This window comes from Panthera onca, chromosome A3 (assembly GCF_046562875.1).
Source record: "Panthera onca isolate mPanOnc1 chromosome A3, mPanOnc1 haplotype 2, whole genome shotgun sequence".
In the NCBI taxonomy this organism is placed as follows: Eukaryota; Metazoa; Chordata; class Mammalia; order Carnivora; family Felidae; genus Panthera; species Panthera onca.
In genome coordinates, this window is record NC_138341.1 from 108832127 (window position 1) to 108854753 (window position 22627).

General features: G+C 44.0%; 1 protein-coding gene and 1 pseudogene across 1 annotated transcript in view; both read right to left on the reverse strand.

Moving 5' to 3' along the window:
• CDS2 (CDP-diacylglycerol synthase 2) overlaps window positions 1-22580 on the reverse strand; it is a 60667-nt gene extending 38087 nt beyond the window's left edge. The window contains exon 1 of the mRNA XM_060612829.3: window positions 22381-22580. Within this exon, the coding sequence (XP_060468812.1) occupies window positions 22381-22437 (57 nt within the window). The 5' untranslated portion in view covers window positions 22438-22580. The remainder of the gene's footprint in view (window positions 1-22380) is intronic.
• On the reverse strand, window positions 5751-16316 carry LOC132665608 (uncharacterized; annotated as a pseudogene).
• Window positions 22581-22627: the final 47 nt, after the last annotated feature.

Below are 22627 nucleotides of genomic sequence, written 5' to 3' on the forward strand. Positions count from 1 at the left end.
TTCTATGGACTCATCCTCCATAACACTAGTTGTGTCCCCTCCCCCAAGCTACAGCACTACACTTCAGCCTTCATGTCTGACCAGCACCCCAAACTCAATAGGTCCAAACTTATCACCTCCTTTCCAACCCACACAAGCTCTTCTGTCTTCCTTCAATACCCTAATCAACCTGAGATGTACTCCATGGGAAGCACATCCTCATCACTGTCTCCAACCCCCTGGTGAAAACTACAGACCCCAAATGGTGTCACTTACACCAAGTTCCCATACCAGAGCTTAATACCTAATCTAATTGCAGTTTCAACCTCCCCCAGAAATGTAGTCTTAACTGTGCAGTCAGGAAGTTCTGGTCAGTGGCAGTAAGTATGCCACATGGCCCTCTTCATCCCCCAAATGAAGAAAAGTAATCTGCATGAGAAGACCTTCAGCTTCTCCCCACTTGCCTGGAACAATCCTTTTCTTTAGCTAGTAACTTTCTCCCCCGCACCCCTTCCCAAAAAAAACCTTCCATTCTATACAACTCCTCAGAGCTCCCCTCTATTTGCTAGATGGGATGCTGCCTGATTCATGAATCATTTAAGAAAAGCCAATTCAGTCTTTAAAATTCACTTAGTTGAACTGTTGTTGTGTAACAACCCCCACCCACCCTTCACCTCATCAATTCTCAAACCGTGTGACCTTCTCACTTACAGGGTCTTCCCTTATTCCCATTCCCACTGCTAGTACCCTTGCTGAAGTCTGCACGTCAACCTCTCTCTACTATGCTGGTCTCTCAATTGCTTTCTCCACCAATTCCTCCTTTCTCTAATTTATTCTGCACACACTCCCAGATTAATATTCATGAAGCACAGTTCTGATCACACCCCGCCTCCACTCATCTTTGCCTAGTGAATTAAAGACCAACTGCCTCCCTTTCCGGGGCCTCCACACTGCACACACCACATGCTCCCACCAAACACAACTAACTACACTTTGGCCCTGATTACATCCCACTCTTCCTTCTTTCCCTCGCTCCTTGCCTTTTCTCCTCCCTGCTCATCCCTTAAATCCCATCTTAGAAGCCACCGAGACTCCAGGAAGGTCTTCCCTGATTCTCATCTGTAGTAGGAATAAAAAAATGCTCCCTCCCTCAATATAAATTGACTTCCTAGGAACCTGTGGATATTACCTTACGTTGCAGAAGAGTAAATATTCCCTCATATGGCAAACGGCGTGACTGAATTAAGGATCTTGAAAGGAGGTGTATTCTGGCCCCTAAATGCAGTCACTTGTACCCTTATAAGAGGGGGGCAGAGAAAAATCTGAGAGAGGAGGGGCAATGTGGCCAAAAGCCAAGGAACGCCAATAGTCACCAGAAGCAGGGCAGAGGCAAGGCACAGGATCCCCCCTAGATCTGAAAGGGGTGCAGGCCAGCCAACACTTTCATTTCAGCCTGCTGGCCTCCAGAAGTGAGAGAATAAACTTCTGTTGTTTCAGATCACCCAGTTTGTGGTAATTTGTTAGAAGAGCCCCAGGAAATAAACAGCCCATCCTTCCCACCAGCTTTATCTCCTACAAATAAAGTTCCCACAGGATGTTACTTACACCTCTCTCACACCATTTGTTGCCCAAGTGTATTTATGTCAAGAGGGAACTTTCCATAATCTGATTTGATTTCGAACTCCTGAAAAATCAGGACTGCACTATTCATCTTTATCTTGAATGCTCCTTGCCTTGAATTTGGTAAAAGCTACATAAGTGTTTTTTTAAAAACTCACTGAATTTTAATCAAATTCATCAATCTTTATCTACAAAGCCTAGAATCATGGCAGGCCAGCATTTCTTTGGGGAAGACCACCCTAGAGCTACAGCGCTACAAATCCAACTGGTGACTAAAAGGGTTGCATTTTCACCCTTCCCAAAGGTTAAAATGACTGGAAGGCCCCAGGAGGCGCCCATAAAACCCAGGGTGGCAATGAGCTATATTTCCAGACAGTCATAATGTTGCCAGGAATAATGAATAAATGGGCAGAGTAAAACCTTTTAGGGCCCTGAATGGTTCAGACCTGCCCTACAAAAGGTAGGTCTGTGCACATTTCCCTTGAACAATGGGAAATGCTCCAGGAAGAGTAAGAACACATTTGTCCTTTGAGCTGATCGGACTAATTAGTGGAAGGGCCCTTCCAACACTAACACTTCAAAATGCTACCCTCCTATTAAAAAAATACCCACTTTGTTCTTCATAACACTACTACCACCTGAAATTATTACACATTTGTCTGCCTCCGCTGGAGCACAAACTCCAGGTAGAAGGGACTTTGGGGGGCGCCTGGGGGGCTCAATCGATTAAGCCTCCGACTTCAGCTCAGGTCACGATCTCATGGTTCATGGGTTCGAGCCTTTCATAGGGCTCTCTGCTCTCAGCACAGAGCCTGCTTCAAATCCTGTCTCCCTCTCTCTCTGCCCTTCCCCCATTCACTCTCCCCCCAAAAAAACAAAAGTTAAAATAAACATTAAAAAAAAAGAAGGGACATTGGTTATTCACTGCTACATCCCCATGGCCTACAACACTGTCTGATATATCTGAGGTCCCCAGCACAGGTTTCTTCAGAAAGGGAGGAAGAGTGGGAAGATGACAAGTTAAGGAACAATTAAACAGTTCTCCGTTTCTGACTCTGTAGGTTAAAACAGCAAGCATAACTTCTCACATAACCAGCCGCTCTGCACGAAATGGTCCCGTCTCACTGTGTTCCCCCAGATTTGCACATTCCCTAAGTAGAAGGAATGGGAAATTTTTAAGAATGTCCTAAGGATGAGGCATCAAACATCCAAGAGAATAAAGGTGGTAGGAGAATGAGAAAATAATCTCCAGCAGCTACTGACTGCTTTCCTGTCCAGCAATCTTGCAAAAGGGAAATACCTGCTTCCTGCAGCTCGGGCTTCTAGAAGCTAAGCCCCTGTCCAACTGGTTGTTGCCCCAGACAGATGCAACAACCAAGAAAATCACTCACCATCTTTGCAACAGGTGCAGCTGTGATGGCCACTCCAGTCTCTGCACTGTGGACAGGCTGGCTCTTGTGCCCACCCAATTCTGTCTCAGCTGACAGTTGAGGTTTGATGAAAAAACTCTAACACCTCAGTAATCTGGCATTAAGGAGAAATCTGCGAATCCACAGTGAAACTTCTCAATAACCAAAATGTACCTACTTCATCAACAAAAAATGGCTTTTTATGTTCAGGATTGTAAATCTTCTACCCAAAGATTATTATGCACTTCTGCAACGAGGACACTTATTTAACAGGGCATCATTCTAGGTTTCCTTCGTTAAAAAAAAAAAAAAAAAAAAAAAAATTCAGCTGAGTAAATTTTAAAGCTCTCATTGGCTTTTTTGAATGATTCTTGAATAGGGCGGCATCCCTCTAGAAGACAGAAAGGAGCTCTGACTAGCTGTACAAAATGAAAGACTTTTATAGGCAGAAGGGAGTAGGAATAAGGAAGTCCCGCTAGGCCCAAGCAGATTGGTTACTGTGAGGTCGTTTTCCTTTAGGGGACAACAGGGGTCTATAAGGCAGATTACCTAACCGGTGCTATCAGATGAGTTCTGACTGGTTTAAGATTCCATTTCTGCCAGAGCCAAAACTAAGTTTCAGTTTGGTGATGTAATGCTTAGCAAAAGTGACTCCATTTTTGGGCCAGCTATGTTGTTTTCAACACCTGAAATCTCTACTGTTCTTTTGGCTGGGCAGGACTCAGGGGCTAGTGAATAAAGATGCCGCGTGCCCCAATAGTACAGACCCTGTGCTTCGTGCTTAAGTTTGAATCCCAGAGTATCCTCCCTCATTATCAGGCCACTGGCTAGCTGCAGACCTGTCTTGAGAGAGTTTCCAAGCTGCCTCTCTCCCAGAGAACTCTATCAAGGATGGAGAACTCAGATGGCCCAGGTTCTTAGAACTAGGCCTGACCTGAGAATGGACACAGGGCGTGAGTAATTCACAGCTCAAGAGGGTCCTCAGGCTCAGTGCCCAATCAAGGACTTCTAGGCACGCGCTGTTAGACACCAGCCCCTGCTGCTCTCAGAGCATTTACTCCAAGAGGTCGTGGCTGGGAGCAATAATCTCTCAATCAGAAAGGCTTGAGAATGACAGGACCACATGACACTTAGGCCCTGCAGGTAGGCTTCCTGCAGCCTGAGGGAGACATGGGGTGAGAAGAATTATCTATCTGTAGGCTTCTACACAGAGAGAAGGAAATGCAGGTCAGCACAGTGCTTTGTGGCAGGTGACAGGGAGGAGCTGTCTACACCTAGTCCAATTCATCTGTCATACCTGCATGCTATTATACACCAGCAGAGTTTCATTCTATTAGGGGGAGGCAGAGGATGAAAGCCATGACAGCCTCCAAACCACACAACCTCCAAAACAGTGAGCAAATGTATACCATTCATATTCACAAAAACATTTGCGGTACTTAAGAATACTGGAATTCACTAAGGCTACATTAATAATGAATATCAATCCTGTAAACACAAGTAAGAGGGAGTGATAAACTAGACAAAAACAAAAAGGCTGCAACCGACTTTCCAAAGAAACAAGTCTATCTCAAGAAGAGATCTCAGAGGCATGGGGAAAGGGGGAACCAGTATATGCTGTGTGATCTTAGAAGAAATAACGTCACCTTCTGGGCCTCAGCTTTTTCACCTATAAGAAAGAAACAATTCTTGTCTCAGGGGTATTGAGGAGATAAAATAAGGTAGGTGTTTTTCAGACTGTGGATTGAAACTTACTGGGTCTTAAAATCAGTTCAGTGGATCACAACTAGCAAAAAATAAAATCAAATATGGCACCAGAAGTCAAGCTACTCCTAAAAGGGGTACACGTCATGTTAACATAATGTGGCACTTCAGTATTAGAAATAAATCCTGACATGCCAATATTTTCTTTTTGCTCTACAACAACTCTAGTCACTACGCTCAACAAATTCTTCCTGCAACCAGAGCCCTGGTTCTCACTGCCTGGCCAGTTGCTAATCTTCACAGCTGACTTAACACCACTCCACCTTCTGACAACCATATGTGCTAGGGACAGCTAAGTCTGACAGCAACCAAGGAGCTTATGACCAAGTCGGCAGGAGAGCTGTGCCTTTACTGAATCTCATGGGACCTGCACAAATCTAAGACAAGGAGTCCAACTCCAGAGACTTTCTTTGCTGATGAGACAGCACCTACCCAGAATTTGAACAATCTCCATAGGAGACTGGAGAAGGAAGGAAGATGAAGAAATGGGGTGCAGGAATAGAGAGGGTGCCACAGAGGAGCTGGGGCTGAGGTGGGCATCAGGGGATGAGGGCTCTATGCCACGCGTGCTTCACATTGCTCGAGCCTCCTTGCAGCCTGCAGAGCCTGTGCTGAGATGCCCCTGTTTCCAGCATGCAGGCCCCAAGGAACTCTGGGGCCACTGCCCCCACTTCCTCTCTCCAAGACTGTTGCAGAGTGAGGCAAGTACTCTCCCACCCCCATGGGGCCCTGTTGGCCAACGCTGAGACACTCACAGGTCTTCCTGTGTTAGGGCCAATTTGGCCAAACGACGGAAGAAAATGACTGGGGAGACCAGGAAGCCAGGAAGGCAGAATGGCAAAACAAAGTGCATGGAACTCAGATTCAGCCTCCCTGGGTTCAAATTCTCACTGAATTTCAGGCCTTTTAGCTCATCCCTGTAAAATCGGAGTCAATACTTTTTTTTTTTTTTTTTTTAAGTTTATTTATTTATTTTGAGAGAGGGAGAGAGAGTACGTGTGTGTGAGCAGGGGAGGGGCAGAGAGAGTGGGAGAGAGAGAGTCCCAAGCAGGCTCCATGCTGTCAGTACAGAGCCGGACGCAGGGCTTGATTCCACGAACTGTGAGATCATGACCTGAGCCGAAATCAAGAATCAGACACTTAACCAACTGAGCCACCCAGGCATCCTGCAACCAATACTTATAATCCAGGAAGCCTGCCTTTAGATATACATACAAGTGGCCAGCTGGTGGCTGCATGATCAGTCAGGCCGTATAATAACATCACAGCCCTACTGAACAGCGCCCCCTGGCCCTCAAATACCTGCCAGGTGATCACTGCACCATGTCTATGAAAAACAAATCATCATTGTAAAAAAAAAAAAATCCTTTAGGAACAATATCACTTTGGCTCTTTCAGCTCCCTTAACTATTAAAAAAAAAAAACTCTTATAATACGGCCATGCCAACAGAAAAAAATCAGGAGAGACAATTTGCCAAATACAAATAACCTGTATACTTATTTAACCTCACTAATAATCAATGACATAAAAAAGAAAGTGGCCATAGAAGCCATCTTCTCACATCAGGGTGAATAAATAGATAAAGAGAATATTCACTGTGAACGAGGCTTGGAGAAAACCAGTACACTCACATAGGGCTCACACAAATATAGATTAGTACCACCTTTCTGAAAGGCAATTTGGAAAGACGTATTAAGAGCCTTTAAATGATTCACATCTCCTCTGATCTAGCCATTCCTTGATGAGAAATATATCCAAAATGAGTATCTGGAGAAATGTATCATTTACATGAGGATGTGCATCACACCATTATAAGAAGAAACAATTTATATGATCTACTTAACAAAAATAGGGAAAAACACCAAGCAGCCATAGAAAAAAGATCAGCAGGACGTGATAAAAATGTTCGCAGCAGCTACATTCTGGGTAGTAAAATTAAAGGTAATTTAAATTTTTTAATACTTTCTCATCACCTCCACATTTTCCACCAAACAAGTATTGCTTCCGTAATTTAAAAAAAGTACTAAATGGATACATCTAAGCCTCTCAATTCCTCTGTGCTGACATCTCTACTGGCTTCCCCCTAAACTCTCTGGTCTGGCCCTCAAGGCCTTCCCATTGGGACCCCTGACTCATTCTTGGTGCATCTTTCCAGACACATTCCTGCTCCTCCAGCTCAAATGTCACCACCCCACAAGACTTTCCTCCACCCCCGCCCAGGCAGTGCTGAACACTTCAGAATGATGAGCGAGCCCTAGAATCCCACACAGATGACCATAGGAGGCAACATAAGATTCTTCAAAAGTAACCAAAACAACCAGCCCCTGAGGTCAGATTCCACAACCACATCACCTATACTGAACTCATCAAAGCTAAGAGAGATCTGTGATGAATGAAGATGGACATCCCAGGCCAAATTTCCCTGGAAAAAAGGGGAGCCCTGAAAAATCTCAAACCATCCTGGTTTCCCATCCCCTTTTTGGTCCCCTGGACACTAAAAGTCTTTGTTTTCAACTTCAAATAGTGGCTCATTCTCGTACTTTGGACATTTTTTTTTTAAATCTTATTAATACAGTATTTATTTGTCTTTCTTCTGTCAAACCCTGAGCCAACCACTTTCCACAGGCTGCCTGGGGAGGTATAGGAAAAGGAACATACAGGGCAGATGAGACTCAGGAGAAAGATCTATGGGAGGTGGAGACGGCTACTTCACATGGCAAAGGAGGTGAGAAAGGCCACCATCAGGAAAAAGAGCCCCTTGGCCTCCAAGAAGGCAAAGCCCAGGACGACACAGAAGAAGAGCTGTTGCTTCAGAGAAGGGTTCCTGACATAACCAACGATGGAAGTACCAAACACTGTCCCAATTCCAGCCCCAGAGCCAGCCACCCCTCCTGCGGCAGCCCCAGCCCCAATGAACTTGGCTACTGTGTGGACGTCCCTTGAAATGGCACTGGTTTGGAAGATGTGGCTGGAATAAGTAAGGCATGGGACTGCCAAAGCTGATAAGGCTCTCAACTTTCAGTGGTTTTAACACCGCTGCTCAACAGCTGAGAAGTGCTCCTGACAAAGAAGGGGTGGAGACAAACTCTGCCCAGGTGTACATTTTCAGGGGACGAGGGGCTGTGGCAGGAGAGCTGTGCCCAGTGCAGAGAAGACAGAGAGCTCCTATTTTAGATACTTTAAGACCAATGAGAAATGTAAGAGTCGTGTTAGAATGCCAAACCCAACACTCCAGATAATTCTTCCTGAGATCCAGGAAACAGGATGTCTAATCATTTCTCCTAGGACTCAAGCAAGACCCTCAAGCAGAACGATGAGATGCCACCTGTCTGATAAAAAGCCTCTAGGAAAGGCGAATATCTCTGGAAGAAATGGCCCTTTGTCAGAAGTGCTCAAAATAGCTACTCTGCCATGGCGTGTTTTCAGCAGACCACTATGTGAAAACTGAAAATTCTCTGTACAGAGAACTCTATGGAACAGACAGAAGATAGAAATGGCAACTGTTCTGGAAAACTGAGAGTCCGGCTGACATCCCTGTAAGAAAACAAAGCCCATGTGGCTCTTGTTCGCCCAACACTATAGGAGATGACAGACATCAGTCTCAACACAGCACAGAGCAGATTGTAGTGGGAGATTCTATTTAAACTAGCCAGTGAAGAAGGTCCTTGGGCTTCTACAACTACCCTCATACTCAGAGTAGGATGGGACACTATACACCTACAGTGGAAGGGAACAGAAAAGATTCATGATTTATGCCTTTGGAGGTAAGCCCCTGGAAAAAAACTGGCTAGAGGCAATCAGAATGCAGGCTGGCTGGTCAGTCCCCCTGAGCCTGCTTACACATGCGACATAATGGGACCCTTTCTCAACTGATTATGTTTCCACCAATGACCTCTTATTTAGAAGACTATTATTATTTTGAAGACTGAACTTATTAGTAACTGATTCATTTCTCCAAAGAAAACTGCCATGTCGCACTAAGACCCTAACCATGGCATGCTTGTTAGGCCCTTCAGGTAGCAAGACAGCCCTGCCAGGATTTCCAGCAATTGACTGTTCCAACATCTAGGGAACATACATTTCCGCTGCAATGGTGGAAAGAGGCTACATGTGCGATAATCATTTTTCTCTGAAACCATCTTGTTAAAGCAGCACCACCGCTGGCTATCTTGAACAGGTACAATTTCATAAGAATTAAGATCATCATTTTAGGGGCACCTGGCTGGCTCAGTCGGTAGAGCATGCAACTCTTGATCTGGGGTCGTGAGGTCAAGCCTCACGTTGAGGAGAGAGATAACTTAAAAAAAGAACAAGAAGATTGTCATTTTAGGTAACATTTACTGCTCTTCCCTAGAGAGAGATCACAAGATATAAATTAGAGGAGGGATATGAAACTGAGAGCCTGTTTTTTTTCCTCTACCTTTAGAAAAAATGTTGCTGGACATAGTTGGGAACTACTGGGATGCAGGGAGTTTTCTGGATATTACTCTTGTTTGCCAGACATTTATGGACCACTCACCAATAAATACCCAAGGCCTGTGCCTGGACGGTTCTCCCACTAAGCAGCAGGCAGCTCCTTGTGCTTGATCCCCTGGCCCTTCTTTCCCATTCCCACACCTGTGAAACAGCCCCTCTTTTCTCCTTGTCTGGCTGTCAGTGACTCGGCTGTCTACCACCACCAGAGGAGACCCTGAGCCACCAAAACTGGACTTTTCTACTCTCTACCTTCGTCCTCCCACAGCTTTGCTTCTTCACTGCTATGCCAATTTTTCATAGGCATCTTCAGGTCCATGGAAGTGCTCACAGTTCTCCGTTTGTCCCAACATCCATTCTCCTTTCCTTCCATTGTAAATAGGAACCCCAAGGTTTAGTCAAGCACACAACCACCAAGAGGGGGCGTTTCCCAGTTTCCCTTGCAGCCAGACAAGGACATGTGAGAGTTCTGGCCAATGGGATAGATGCAGAAATAGTGCATTTCCTAGAAAGAGTCCTTACAGGAAAGGACTCTCTCCTTCCCTTCTTCCTCTTGGAATATGAATGTGATGGCTGGAATTCCAGCAGCCATCCTGTACCAGGGGTGGAAGTCACCCGACTCATGATGGTAAACAGCAAGATGAGAAGAAACCTGAATCCTTGACACTGTGAAGCTGCTGGAATGCCCACCTCCAGACTTCTGTTGTGTGAGGAAGAAGTGTATCTATACTTCTGTCTTGTTTAAGCCACTATCATTTTTGGTTTTCAGTCACGTGTAGCTTAACAGGGCAGCAACTACTTTTTGGTACAGAAGCCAGAGACTTTGTGGTAATGCTTAAAGAAATAGGTTATAAACACACACAGTATTGGTTATTTCATAAGATGACAGAAGCTAATAAATATTATAAAAGTTTAACAAAATCCATTAAATGGGCCACGTATAAAGCTTTTATATTTGTATACATGTATACAAGTTTGCAGTTCAGAAAAATTTAGGCCCCATCACCTTCTGAGATACCATCTTCCATGAAAGGATTTTTGGACCATTGTGGGAAACAATGGTGGCAAGGTAAAACCTTGTCTACTACTCATTCTACTTGATCTACTTGAAAAGCTGTGTTTCTTTTTTCTCAAAAACTTGTTCTTTCAGGATCTGGTAGCACACCTCTCTCCTGACTCTTCCTTGGTCCCCTGCCCAGTCTCATCTCCTCCACCAGCCAACTCCAGTCAAACACAGGCCCTTCCTAGGGTCGCTCGTCAGCTCTTGCCCTTCTTAATGTCAAGAGCAGAAGCCCGGAATTCACAGGTGTCATCAGTCAAGAGCAACCATTTTTATCCTTCGCCCCCAACACAGAACAACAAAGGGTTGCAACAGCCTGCTTCTAATGTAAGATCAACTCAGTCTCTCAAAACTGAAAACTTCCTGTTGGTAAAAGCAGACAGAGCACATGCGTTTTGACCTCAATATCCCACTGCAATGAATGTCATTAAGCACAGTAAGGAATAAAACCATGGCCTTTTAGGCAGAAATAGTAGGGGACTGGGACCATCCATGGATGTGAGATTTTAACAAATTTCTGGATAACAAAGTAAACTGAAGAACAAAGATGGAGGAAATGAAACAAAGTGTAGACAAGAGTATACACTTCAGGAAGGCTGCAGAGAAAGTAGAAGCCCTCTGCCCTCCACCACCCTGGAGGGTTCTGGATTGAGATCTGACATATGGGATGGTGGATGGCATCTAGGAGGTCCCACTCCCTAACCGCTCAACCTAAAATGAAGTCTATCGCGCAACAGGCCCCATCTAAGCACAACAGAGTCTCAGACAAATTCCCAGTCTGGAGAGAGGTGAGCCAAGACATTGCTATGTGTCCTCCTCATCCTCTCCTTGTCCAAATGGGAAAACTTATTTGGATTATCCTGCCTCCTTCCTCCTGTCCCAGCTGTCCTTGAAGAAGAGAGGGATGGAAGATAACCTTTAGTTCATAGTCACCAGACCCAGTGAGACCATTGGACATAAAATGGTGACACGGAACTCTGGGCTGCGTAGAAGGACTAACAACTGGATGGGCTTGGTGCCGCCTGTCTTGGGAGGAAGTGAGGTGTTCTGCAGGCCGGAAGAAGAGACTGTATCAAGCAAGCACACCCTGCGAACCCTCCCCAGTTGGTGTTTGCCTGGGAACATAGGCACAGATTGTTAATATGCAAACTTCAAACAATGCACATGATCTTCAACATGAGGTTTTCAGTCAATGTTTATGTAAGAAACAAATGTATATTTATGTCTCAGAAATCCATTTGGCATTTAAAAAAATATTTTTAATGTTTATTTATTCTTGAGAGAGAGAGCGCACACAAGCGGGAGAGGGGCAGAGAGAGAGAGGGAGACACAGAATCCAAAGGAGGCTCCAGGCTCTGAACTGTCAGCACAGAGCCGAACGTGGGGCTCAAACCCATGAACTGCAAGATCATGACCTGAGCTGAAGTAGGAAACAAAACAATGCATGGGGAAATGTTCAAGTTACATTCCAAATAACACTGGGAGGAGGTCAGAATCATTAGATAAATTTCAAGTCATTAGTCAAAATTCAAAAGGAATGTACAGTCTCCAGAATTACTGGAATTTTGAGAGTCGCACTGGCAACATATGCTTTGTGAATATATAAGAGGTTTTCCTTTAGAAAAAAAAAAATGACATGATGTCTTACAGCATCATACAAAGAAATTTTTAATGTAACAACCAGGAATGTAATGTAGCTACATTCTGTAGTTTTTTCATCCTAAAGCACGGTCCACAAGAAGATGAAAGCTGGCCAGTTTAGGAAGCTCCGCTACAACACCAGGCAAAGGTGAGTGGGTTGCCCAGTTTGACCATCCACCTAATAATGGATCCCGTCATTAGGGTGACCATATAACGTATCCTCCAAACTGGGACACTGGAGGGCAAAGGAGAATGTCACCCACCTCATCTACATCCATTAGCAAAGACTGCTTCAATCCTTCTCTTCCTTGGTGAGTAATAATGCAGTTCATTAAAGCCGCAGTTCTTGATTTTTTTTTTTGCTTTTTTTTTTTTTAATTCTCAAGACCTCTTTACACTCTTAATTACTGAGGACCTCAATAGTTCTCTATGTAGGTTATATGCATCAATATTTGCCATTATTGGAAATTAAAACAGAAATCCCTAGAATACAAGAATACACCAATGTGGCGGTTCCTAAAAATATTAAACACGGAATTACAATATGATCCGGCAATTCCACTTTGGGGTCTCTGCCCAAAATAACTGAAAGCAGAGATCCCAACAGATATTTGTACACCCATGTTTATGGCAGCATTATTCCCAATTTGGGTGGTTTGCAGGCTGGGGCTACTACCAAGAACACTGCTTTCAATATTCTAGAACTTATCTTTTAGTGAACATTATATACAGATTTCTATCAGGTAATCACCTAGGATCTATCCTAGGTCGTAAGATTTGTGTATAAAATAGGCATTAGTAAATATCTGCCAAACAGTTTCCCAGAGTAATTGTACCAGTTTATACTATCCCAAACAGTATATGAACTCCACGTACGTGCCGTCCCTTAGTATTATCAGTCTTCTTAATCCCAGCCATGCTGGTGGGTGTGCAGTGGAAATCTCATTGTGGCTAATGATGTTGGGCACATTTTCATATATTTATTGACCGTCTAAAGAGCCTTTTTAAAACTGAGTTGTCTTTTTTACATGTTCGTTTTGTAGAAATTATTTATATAGATTCTGGATATGAGTCTTGTGTCAAGTATCTTTTTTATAAATATCTTCTCATCTGTAGACTTCCTTTTCATTTAGTTTAATAAACAGAAGTTCTTAATTTTAAGGTAGCTCTATTTATAGATTGTTTCTTTTATAGTTAGTGTTTTCATTAGGGACTTTTAAATATCACTATACCATTATCATACCTATAAAAATTCATAATTCCTTTATATTAAATCTCCAATATTCATATTTACACAAAATTTTCAATTCTTTTCTTTTCATAGCAGTTTCATTAAATCAGGATCCAATTAAGGCATTAACATGCCTTAAGTCTTTTAATCTGTAGGTTTTATCGTATCTATTGCTCACACACACACACCCTTTTTTTAAGTGGGTCAAGATGTCTCTTGCCATGTATTTTTTAAAGTAACCAGGTCATTTGTCCAGTGGTGTTTTTCAACGTGTTCTCCTGTCCTTTGAATTTCCTGTCAACTTGCACTTAGAACTAAAGTCTTGATCAGGCTCAGGTATGATTTTTGGACAAGATTCCTCCATCAGTAGTACTGTGTACTTCCATCAGGAGATCCACAATGTCTGGCTGTCTCTGTCATGGTAGCAGCATTGATGGTTATGGTCTTATTCTATCAATTCAATGGGGAGTTGAATATATTAATATTCTATAACTCCTTTTCCATTTATTTATCCAATAAAAAGAAACTTTTTTTTTTTTTTAATGCTTATTTATTTTTGAGAGAGAGAGCACGTGCCAACAGGGAAGGGGCACAGAGAGAGGAAGACAGAATCTGAAGCAGGCTCCAGGCTCTGAGCTGTCAGCACAGAGCCTGACACAGGGCTTCAACTCACAAAGCAATGAGATCATGACCTGAGCCAAGTCGGAGGCTTAACTGAGCCACCTGGGGGGGGGCCTGTAAAGAGAAACTTCTAACCAACTATTTGGTTACTCTAAGGTACAGTTCCTATGGGAAAAGCATGATAATGCCTCAAACCCCATTCTAAGCCCCATTATCCAGATGAGAAAACTGAGTCAAATTATTGGGGGAGCCAAGTTATAAACCAAGCAGTCCAACTAGGAGTCAGTGCTTATAATCACTAGGCTATAATGCCTCTTCTAAGATCAAGAAACAAATAAATACTCCGTATGTCTCTGTGGGAGAGGAGAGACCACAAAGATAGACACTCTCATGAAGTTAGGGTGCTACAAATTTACTGCAGGAAGGAAACATTGTGTCAAAAGCTTAGACAACGTACATCCCTTTTTGAATCAGCAGTTCTAAACATAGAACTTATCTAAGTGCAGAAAGGGTTTTTTGTGTTGTTTTGTTTTAACAAGGGTACTTCCTGCAGCATGCTTACAATAGCAAAAACACTTAAAACAACTTAAGAGCCTGATTGGTTGGATAAGTTAAGGTACAGCCACACAGTGAAATGACACATAGCCAAAGAAAGGACACTGGTTCATTGTTTAAAGACTTGTACAATGTTTACGGCATATTCTTAAGTAAAACGGAGTTATAAAACAGTAGCATATATAATACAGGAAGGTGCAATGTGTATAAAAAGAAAGGCTATACACCAAAACACCAACAGTGGTTGGTTATCTCTGAATGGCAGGCTGAAGGTGATTTCTTTTCTTTTTGGTGCTTCTACAATGAATATCTTTTTATTTCCATCTGTTTCTTTCATAATGAGAAAAAGTTTGATATATTGTTTACAAAGAACTTAATGAACCTTAACGATGTGGGAAAATGCTTCTGACAGCATAAAAAGGGAAGCTATCAGATCATACATGGTAACTACAATTACAGCCATGTGTAGCAACATGCATTTGAACAATGGTTGTTTCTCTGCATTACAGGATTACAGATGGATTTTGTTCTCCTATGTATACATTTCTGTGATTTCTACAATAAATATATGCCTGGTAAAGTATTGAGATGGAGAAGATCCAAAATGGATTTTGAGAAAATAAGATTTAAATAGGTAGAGTGTAGAGAAAGAGCACAATTCAGGGGTTGGAGACAGCAAGAGCCAAGACTGCTACCATAGGGTCACCAAGCAAGAGGAGGGACCAGTTAAGAGAGAAGGCTATGAAGGACCAAGTTTAAGAGATCTGAAAAAGGGGCCAGAATTCTTTTTTCCCCTGTAATTTACAGGATGGTTTCAGAGCTGTCAGAGGACAGAAAGGACAGATGGACTAGAACCGACCATGCAAATTCTGAAAGAACGGAGCTCAATTAGAAGGGTTCACAATAGTGCTGAATTATGTGAAATGCACAAGAGCAACAGGTAAGGAATCTGGGTAACACGTGGGTAGAACCTGTGACCTAGATGCGGTGAGGGAGCAGAGACACAGGGACCAACGGATTTTAAGCTGGAGCAACTCAGAGATAGGATTCTACTTGCACAGGAGACAGAAAGAGGGTCAATGTCTAGAACAAGACAAGTCAGATTTGAGATAGTCACTGATTAAGGGATATGCACTGGGGAATGTCCTCTAAGCCCCTGGAACCACCAGGACTAGCAGGACACAGATTGTGGGGAGGAGGCTCTGAGAATCACCCACTGAGGAATCTGGGGTCAATGACAGAGATCCTCTCAACATCAGAGACCCAGGAGCAGAGAGCATTGTCAGGAAATCCTAGACTCAAGGGCTCTTTCAAAAACACAGCGGAGTCTCCAGAGAAGCCCCAGGCTGGCCCTGTGGTGACCCTAATACAAAGGACATCCGACTTTGGAAAGACCGATCAGGTCCCGCACCAACAACAGGCATTCAGGAGCCCCACAACCTGGCTCGAGAGGCTGCCTCTGCAGAGAACTGGGTAGGAGCGAAGCTGCAAGTCACAGTGTACCCTTTGCACCTTTTGAATTCTGAACCATGCACTGTCCAGTCAAAATGACACAATAAGGTCTTGAAAAGGTCACTCAACTGAATGGGCCCTATGCCATCCCCACTGCTGGGGCAAACAGCAGAAGAACAAAGATCAGGGACCAGCAGGGCGAGCTGCCTAGTGGAACCAGCCTACCATCACTGGCACTGCACCACCACGTGACAAGGCTTGGAAGGCAAGAACTCTGCCCAATGTCGGGAACAAATTCGTATTTTTCCAAAAAGACCCTGGCAAAAATACCAGTCAAGAGTCAGGGTCTCTATGTCTCTTTCACAAACCAGAGGCAGTACAGCACATGAAAGGCCATGCTTTCTCACACCCAGCAGCCTCCAGCAGCAGTCAGGAAAGTCAGGGAGGCTGTCAGAGCACAGGGAACAAGAAGCTGTGTGCAGGAAGTTACTCTGCAAGTCTGCAAACAAGTTCAACATACTCCACCTGTGTGGATCCGAGAACGGATGGAAGGGCGCACAAATCAGAAACACAGTAGTCCCCTAGTCTGCAGTTTTGCCTTCCCAGGTCCCAGTTACCGGCAGTCAACCAGGGTCTGGAAGCAGGCGATCCTCCTGAGGTATCGTCAAAAGGTCAACAGTAGCCAACTGCCAAGTCACAGTGCCTACATCGTTCACCTCACTGTGCCTCATCACGTTGACGTTTTATCATCTCACATTGTCAAAAGAAGGGCAAGTACAGAACAGTATTTTGAGAGAAAGAACACACGTAACTTTTATTATAGTACATGGCTATAATTATTCTATTTTAACACTGTTGTTAATCTCTTACTGCACCTAATGTACAAATTAAGCTTTAGCATAGGTACGTACGTATAGTAAAAAACACAGTATATACAGGGTTCGGTGAGATCTGCAGTTGTGGGCATCCACTAGGGTCCTGAAACACGTCCCCTGCAGATAGGGGGTGGGGGGCTACTGTACTGATGCTCACATTCTTTCCAACAGTTTAAAGGAGGATCATTTGCATCCTTTTGCAACTGTGAAATTAGTTACAAGATTCATTTGGGGGCAAAGTAAGATTTCTCCAAATATTTGGAGCCCGAACCGGTATAAAATCCTGAACATTTTCTTCACGAACACAGACACCAGCCATCCTCCCTCGGAGACAACAAAGACTGAACACAGCAGACCCTGGATTCAGGGGATGTTCTAAGGAGAAGGTATGTTGAATACTGAGTGACTGATTACTGCTGGAACAGACAGTTCCGATACTATGAGTCATCATCCGGAAAGCAGACTCATAGACAGCTCAGAGGGAGAAGCCCGCACCACGCCGGGAGCTCCTTCCAAGGATACCCAAATGGCTCCCCCAAAGGATGGGCTTCAAAAATCTAGAAATCACGGGGCGCCCGGGTGGCTCAGTCGGTTAAGCGGCCAACTTCGGCTAGGTCATGATCTCGCGGTCTGTGAGTTCAAGCCCCGCGTCGGGCTCTGTGCTGACAGCTCAGAGCCTGGAGCCTGTTTCAGATTCTGTGTCTCCCTCTCTCTGACCCTCCCCTGTTCATGCTCTGTCTCTCTCTGTCTCAAAAATAAATAAACGTTAAAAAAAAAAAAATTAAAAAAAAAAAATCTAGAAATCACCAGTCATCCAGTAACGGGGAAAACTAGGCCTAATCAACTTTTTCTGTCAATTTTTTTCCCTCAGAATCTCCACATTTGAGAATTTTCATACATATATATACATATACACACACACATTGAAAAATGTTGCCATTTTTCTGATTTTTATAGCCACATAAGAAAAACAGGTGATATCTGGGCATGTTTCATATCAAAGCCAATCTGTATTGGAGCTTTTAAAGTCTGTAAATTAAGTCTATACCTGTGAAGGCAGCATATGCAACATGAGAAAAAAACCTTCATACTAGGACCCATTCTGCCTCTAACGAGCAGTGTGCTCTTCAGCAAGTAAACCCCCTGGGATGTGGTATCCTCTTGTATAAAATAATGACCCCTGAGATCCTTCTAGTTCTAACACCCAATGAGAGTAATTTAAACTTTTTAAAAGATATAAATTCTTCTAATGAAATATCACAAATGTGTGCAAACACAAAACATTTCAAACAAAATTAGCTATTTTTTTTAAATGTTTATTTATTTTTGAGAGAGAGACAGACAGAGCGTGAGTGGGGGAGGAGCAGAGAGAGAGATAGAGTGTGAGTGGGGGAGGAGCAGTGAGAGAACCCAAAGCAGGGTCCAGGATCTGAGCTGTCAGCACAGAGCCCGACTTGGGGCTCGAACCCACCAATGGTGAGATCATGACCTGAGCCGAAGTCGGACGCTTAACCGACTGAGCCACCCAGGCGCCCCCAAAATTAGCTTTTTAAACAAAAAAAGATTTTAAGTAAATTTCTACACCAAGAGTAGGGCTCAAACTTAACAACTCTGAGATTAAGAGTCACACGCTCTACCTACTGAGCCAGCTAAGTGCCTCAAAATTAGCTTTTTAAAAAAAATTAATATTGAGTAGTCATAAAATGGGAGGTAATTGAGCTTTTAAAATTACAGTTTGATCAACATAAATAAGAAACTTAAAATGGCAGGTTATATGACAAATCTTGCACCTTCTCTCCCTGTTTAAGAGCCATAGTCGAGGGGCACCTTGGTGGCTTAGTCAGTTAAGTGTCTGACTTCGGCTCAGGTCGTGATCTCACGGCTTGTGAGTTCGAGCCCCGCACTGGGCTTTGTGCTGACAGCTCAGAGCCTGGAACCTGCTTAGGTTCTGTGTCTCCTTCCCTCTCTGCCCCTCCCCCACTTGTGCTCTGTCTCTGTCTCTCAGAAATGAACGTAAAAAAAAAAAAAAACAAAAAAAGAAGAACCATAGTTAAAGTTTACTGATTTTTCAATACCAAAGTATTTCTCAATGTTAAAAAAAAGAAAGTTGAAATACAGCATTTCTCCTACATCTGTAGTTTTATAGCTCTTAAAATAAGATATTATTTCAGTAGTTCACTCTTAAAAATCAGAAAAACAGGGGAGCCTGCATGCCAGCTAAGCATCTGACTCTTGATTTTGTTCAGGTCATGATCTCACGGTTTGTAGGATCGAGCCCAGTATCAGGAACTGTGCTGACAACGCAGAGCCTGCTTGGGATTCTCTCTCTCTCCCTCTCTCTGACCCTCCTTCCTTCACCTCCACCCCCACTCAAGGGCGCTTGCGTGCTCTCTCTCTCAAAATAAATAAACATTTTTTTAAAAATCAATAAAACATTTTTAATTACTAACCACTGTCCTAAAACATATTATAGTTAGTGCAGTAAAGGGAAGATAATTGCATATAGCAATGCTGCTTCTACAGCCTGTGTTTCTGAGCACTGAAAAATTCAGCAAGAAAATGAAGTCAAAAGATAGGTCAAGGAAGGCCAAGCCCTGTCTGTAACACTTTCCTTAAAAAGTGATGAATAGGGAAAGACTACTCCAAAAACTCATAACTTGATGGTTTAATTATCTTACAAGAGTGGAAGGTGAAGATTATTTTTTCTATAAAACTGTATTTTAGCCAAAGACAACATTAGCTAACCCATTATCACAATGTGACAATTCCTGCCCTACCCTACGTAACATGCATATTCATTTAATCCACAGGAATATCCTATGAAGCACATACTAATTTTATCACCCCCATTTTAGGAATGGACAAACTGAGGTGTTCATACAAGTGCCTTGCTCAGAATTACCCTGCTGTGCTCAAAGTGGCACAGCCCCTTTCCAAATGATGTCACTATTTCCTCCCCATTCTGGTTTCATCCATCAAAGGAAGCTTTGAAACAAGTAAAGCTCTAATTTAAGTAGCACTCTAGCACCTAAATACAGCAGCCTTCACTCTAACCTTCAAAACAAAGTCTCCTGAAATGTCAACCCAAACATAAATTGTAAGATGCCAATCTTTTGGCCCACGTTTCATCCTTTTCTTTTCTAACCTCCATTGGAAAAACGTGGTTGGGCGGAAAGAGGATCATTCCCAAAGCTTAAATTCCAAGTTTCTTAAATTTGGCAACAATACTGTGCTTTTGGGACTTTAAAATTATAAGCACGGCTCCCAGAGGAAAACATTTCCTTTATTAGCAATTGGCTTTGAAAATTCCATTCTAGGATGCTAAATATAACAAAATACCTTCTGACTTCTAATAAACACATTCTCCAGATTATTTTGAAACTAATGATTGCTTATTTACAAAACAATTTTGCCACAACCGTTAAGCAACTGGAACATTTTAAAGAGCCTTTTAAATTTGTTCCAGTTCTTTTAATGAATTGACCTGGTATTATTTTCTGGATTCTTCTACCATGAAATAAGAAAGTCCTCATTTCACAATTCAATTTTTTTTAAAGAGATATACTTGTTTTATTACTTCTAATTTTGTTTTAACACAAGAATGTCAGCAAAGCCAGAGTCACGGAAATAGGTGTTTCAAACTCTGAAATAGAGTAAATATTATTAAAGACTCTACTATATGCATTCATCAAAGGCAAAGAAAACATTTCACGGTTGTTAAACTGTACCTTTATTATTAAAAATACCATACGTGATAGTTCAGAAATACTGAGCGACTGGGTGAGGAGCTGAGTGCCCTGTTCTGGGCTAATGGACTACATCAATCAGCTTTTAACTGAATGCAGTAGCCTCTGTGATTTAGGAACAAGCACTTAGTGGAGCTCACCACCCCAGGCATTGTCATTGTATAAGTGGCTTAAGTGCAGCTGTGAAAATTTAAGGTATCTTTAGCTGGACAGCTCCTCCTGTCCTCCCTACCTAAAAACACGGAAGGAGAAAGTAATTAAGACTCAACCAGCACTTTTTCTCTGGGAGGTGGACCCAAGGAGTTGGGTGGGGAGGCTAAAAACTTTCACCTCATAATCCCAAGGGTCGTGTGTAGGCGGTTTTGTTTTCACCAGTAAGTATGTCTATTACAAATAGCTTTTCAAAAATTATAACCCACTGGCTATCATGCCTTCTTTTTATCTCCCTCTCTTCTCACCTTTTAGGCCACAAAGTCCCATTAACATGAGGTCTGATCTCTCACCCTTAAACAGGGCTACACACCTACAAACATTTGAATATTCACCAACTAGCAGGGTAGCACAGAGTTCTTTTAGGCCCAACCAGAACATTTAATGGGAAGGTAAAGAGACTTCAAAGTACCGTTTCTCTGCAAGTGACTCCTAAACTTCTGATAAAGCCCTAAATTTTCTCCAAAATCTGCCCTTGGACGATCCACTGTCAAGAACAAAAAACTTGTTTAACACCCTATTATCTTTCACCCAAAACACTGCTCCTAGTGTAACTGCTCTGTTAACACTGTCACCAAATCTTGTGTTTTCTTCCTTCCTGGCGTCTCCCTAATGCCCCTTTCCTCCAGTTACCAGGCAAGCAACATACATAAGTGGGTGCTGTAGGCATGGTGTAGGGCAACAGGGATTGGTGGGAACTGCTGTTTCTCAGCTCCAGCCCCACGTTAATCAGGTGGGAATATGACGGCAGACCCTCCAACTCTCCACATAGGCCCGAAGTTCAGAAAGTTGGGAGAAACCTTCTGGTTTTTAAAATAGCACGTCAACCAAAGCAAACATGTGCAGGTCACACACTGGCAACCTCCACGTTAACCAGTGTCTTCGATTCCGGCCCAGGCTCCCTCGGTCCATTCTACACATCACTGCCAGATGAATTTACCAAATACACTGCTCCTGAAGCTCGAAATACTACCGCGAAGTCCCAATCCTTAGGCTGTCATTCCACCTCCACAGAACAAACCACTCTCCACCTTCCTCAGCTCCCCTACACAAATCTTGCACTTCAGTCGGAGGTGTCTACTCCCCTCATCCCTCACCCCCCAACCAGCTGCATCCCCACCAAGATGGCCTCTTTTTTTACCTTCCTGCTCTAACCCATCAATGCCCACTCTCGAAGGAAGGAAGATATACGGGGAGTATACCTTCCATCACCTGCTGAAGACGAGTCAAGAGACTTCTCTGCTTAATTGAAAGCCACGGGATTCAACTTTCAAGAAAGGATTTAAATCTCCTAAGAAGCAAAGCCCATGGCCTTGTCTTGATAGCCGCCTCCCTGCCCAAATAACATTTTAAAGGAGAGGAGAGAGCCTCAGACTCCTGCCAAAGAAGGCTTTATGGGGTCTTGACGTCTCCACACCAGGAAGGCCTCGGGGAGGTGAGAGACTGGAGGGGAACCCCAACCAACCCTGCGAGGCAGGTGGCCGCGCGCAACCTCCCGCGCGCTCCCTCCTGCGCCCGGGAGATGCCACCCCCCAACCAGATCCCGGGGCCCGGACATTCCGCCCCCTGATGCGCGCTCCGCCGGGGCCCCTACCCAAAGACCCTGGGCGCTACCCAGGCCCGGGGCCGCCGTGGGCCACGACAAAGGGTCAGAGAGCCAGACGACCCCCAGCGCGCCCCCCCGCCCCGCGAACCTGCGGGGGAAGCCGCTGCCCATCGCGCCCACTCCGACGCCGCCGCTACCTTGTCCTCTGGCGGTGCGTCCGGTTCGCGGACCGCTCTCTGCCTCAGCTCGGTCATGCTTGGAGACCCCGGCGCGACGCCGCAGCAGGCGAGCAGCGCAGCCGCCGGAGCGGGCAGCTCAGTGCGGGCGCGCGCGGACTCCGCTGGGCCGGCCCCGCCCCGCCTGAGCCGCTTGCAGGACCCACCACAGCCCTGCCGCCCGCCGTGGAACTCTGCCCCGCCCAGTGCTGCCGCCGCCCTTTCACCC